We start from the raw sequence: 2842 nt of genomic DNA, 5'->3' as shown, positions 1-2842 counted from the left end.
GAGGGCTGCTCTTAACCGGGCTCAGCTGCGCAGCCACACAAAATGCAATGAAGGCACTTGCTGGCATGTCTCCGCTCAGACTACTTGCCTTTTCCAGGCTGGAGCTTGCCTCTGGTGGGCCAGGATTATCTGGAGATCCTCTCTGCCTGGTACTGCAGCTTTGGCAAGTGCTGCAAGACAGGAGACTGCAGGATAGTCAACAATATCACAGGTAGGAGCTGTGCTGTACTTGGGAGACCCCAAGCAGTGCTTGTCTCTGCTGCCTCTCCCTGTTGTCGCTTTTGTTGGTTGGTTGGTTGTGGGTTTTTTTTCTTTTTAAATAAGTGTATTTTAGCAAGTGATATAAGTAAAGGGCATTTCTGGGCAGGGTGCTGAGCCGGTGGGAGGGCGAGGGGCTGAGCTAAGTCCTGTTTCCCATTACTCCTTTGTAGTGCTGAGACTGCAAGAGAGTTTGCTCCTTACTGTACAGCATGTCTGCTCTGGTTTGCCACTAGCCCTGCCTTAATCCAGTAGCTCCCAGGCATATGCAGTGGGACCCAAACTGGCCCAGTATCCCGCCCCAGATCACAGGGTATAGAGAGACCTGCGTACGAGCCCCACGCAGGTGTCGCTGCATTTTGCTGGCCCTGAGACTTCTGGTATCCATAGGCTCTGCTGGGAGCTTGCGAGGGCTTCAGTGCGCTCGCAGTCATCAAACACCTCCTCCGCTTCCCAAAGGAAAAAAAGGAGTCAGTGGAAGATCTGTGTCTTTGTGCAGTCAGTGGCCAGTGCAGGCAGCCTGCCTCATTAACGCTGCAGCTTTAATGCCACTGGACCTGTTGGAGCGGGGCCAGAGGAGGCCCCAGCAATGCTCCAAGGGCTGGAACAGCTCTGCTGGGAGGACAAGCTGGGAGAGCTGGGGGGGTCAGCCTGGAGCAGAGAAGGCTCCGGGGAGACCTTATCGCAGCCTGACAGGACTTAAAGGGGACTGATAAGAAAGTTGGGGACAGACTTTTTATCAGGGCCTGTTGTGATAGGGTAAGGGGTAATGGTTTTAAACTAAAAGAGGGCAGCTTCAGACTAGATCTAAGGAAGAAATTTTTAATAATGAGGTGGTGAAACCCTGGCCCAGGTTGCCCAGAGAGGTGGCAGATGCCCCATCCCTGGGAACATCCCAGATCAGGTTGGACGGGGCTCTGAGCAACCTGATGGAGTTGAAGATGTCCCTGCTCACTGCAGGGGGTTGGACTAGATGGCCTGTAAAGGTCCCTTCCAACCCAAATATTCTATGATTCAGGCTCCGCTCAGACAGGCAGCCCCACCAGCAGGGCTGTGTGAGCGTAGTGTCCTGCCATGTTTTCTTCTCTCCTCTTATTCCCACCTGCAGCAGTAGCAGCAGCTGGGCTTGCAAGGTAAAGCTGAGCTCTTGCTCTCTGTCTTCTGCAGGGCTAGAAGCAGACCTCAGTGGGCAGCTCCATGGGCAGCACTTGGCCAAAGAAGCCGTTGTCCGGGCGGTGCAAGGGTTCCTGCAGAGCCCATGGCCAGAGAAGGCTCTGGTCCTCTCCTTCCACGGCTGGTCCGGCACAGGCAAGAACTTTGTGGCTCGGATGCTGGCCAGTCACCTGTACCGGGATGGGCTGAAGAGCGAGTGTGTCAGGGTGTTCATCTCACTCTTCCACTTCCCCCATCACAAGTACGTGGACTCGTACAAGGTGAGAGTCAACAACATGGTGTTGCCGTGGGGATGGTCCAGTGTACTGGGTCTGCCTGGGATGGAGTTCATTTTCTTCCGAGCAGCCCGCAGGGTACTGTGTTTTGGATTTGTGCGTAGAACAGTGTTGGTAACGCAGCAGTGTTTTGGCTGTTGCTGAGCAGTGCTTGCACAGCCTCAAGGCTTTCTCCCTCTTGACTAGATGACCTTTAGAGGTCCCTTCCAACCCAGACTGTTCTGTTCTTCCATTCTGCCCCCCCCAGTCAGTAGGTTGGGGGTTTGCAAGAAGTTGTGGACACACATGCACCAGACAGCTGACCTCAACTGACCAAAGGGCTGTTCCATGCCATTTACCATCGTGCTTAGCAATAAAAACTGAGGGGAGGGGGTTGTGGGGTAGGAGGCCATTGCTCAGAGACTGGCTGGGCGTCAGTGGTAGGTGTGAGTGATTGCCTTTGCATCACTTGCTTTGATTTCTTTCTTCTTCCTCTTTCCTTCGCTTATTAAACTATCTTTATCTCGACCCACATATTTACTTGCTTTTGCTCTTCCTATTCTCTGCCCTGTCCTGCTGGGTGGGAGGGAAGGAGCACGTGGCTGTGTGGTGCTTAGCTGCCAGCCAGGGTTAACCCACCGTATCCAGGCTCAGCTCCTCACGATCTCCTGGTGGCAGGACTGCTGCTGGGCCTCACGCTCCTCCCTGCTGCTCTGCAGGCGCAGCTGAAGAAGCAGATAAGCGAAACTGTGCAGCTCTGCAAGCAGTCGCTCTTCATCTTCGATGAGGCAGAGAAGCTTCATGTCAGCCTCCTGGATGCCATGAAGCCTTTCATGGCTCGCTACGACAACAAGGGCCAGATGGACTACCGGAGATCCATCTTCCTCTTCCTCAGGTGACTTCTGGGCCCCCAAAGGGATGGGGAGGAATAAAGCGGTGGAATTTATCCCCTGAGGTGTGCGATATGAGGGGCTCAGGCTGCAGAGGAGGGGAAAGAGATGTCTAGCTCCTCCAAGAGGGGGTTGCTTCCATGGTCAATTTTGCTTATTGATGCCGGGCATCTTCCCTGGGTACCGGGCATTCACAGGAAGAGCTGAGGTCCAGCTTAGCTGGGACACCTGAGCCACTGTCTAGGCCTTGAGTCAAGGAACCAGTGA

The 2842-nt window shown here is 54.3% G+C and overlaps 1 protein-coding gene across 1 annotated transcript in view; it reads left to right on the top strand.

Annotated features, from left to right (window-relative positions):
• Nucleotides 1-2842, top strand: part of TOR3A (torsin family 3, member A) — a gene marked incomplete at its 5' end in the record, with an annotated part of 5997 nt that overhangs the window by 346 nt on the left and 2809 nt on the right. The window contains 3 exons of the mRNA XM_010285410.1: nucleotides 98-211; nucleotides 1426-1691; nucleotides 2405-2580. Coding sequence (XP_010283712.1) covers nucleotides 98-211; nucleotides 1426-1691; nucleotides 2405-2580 — 556 coding nt within the window. The remainder of the gene's footprint in view (nucleotides 1-97; nucleotides 212-1425; nucleotides 1692-2404; nucleotides 2581-2842) is intronic.

This window comes from Phaethon lepturus, unplaced genomic scaffold (genome assembly GCF_000687285.1).
Source record: "Phaethon lepturus isolate BGI_N335 unplaced genomic scaffold, ASM68728v1 scaffold14454, whole genome shotgun sequence".
NCBI classification, from domain to species: domain Eukaryota; kingdom Metazoa; phylum Chordata; class Aves; order Phaethontiformes; family Phaethontidae; genus Phaethon; species Phaethon lepturus.
Note: the sequence above shows the minus strand (reverse complement) of the source record. Positions and strands in the feature narration are given on the sequence as shown.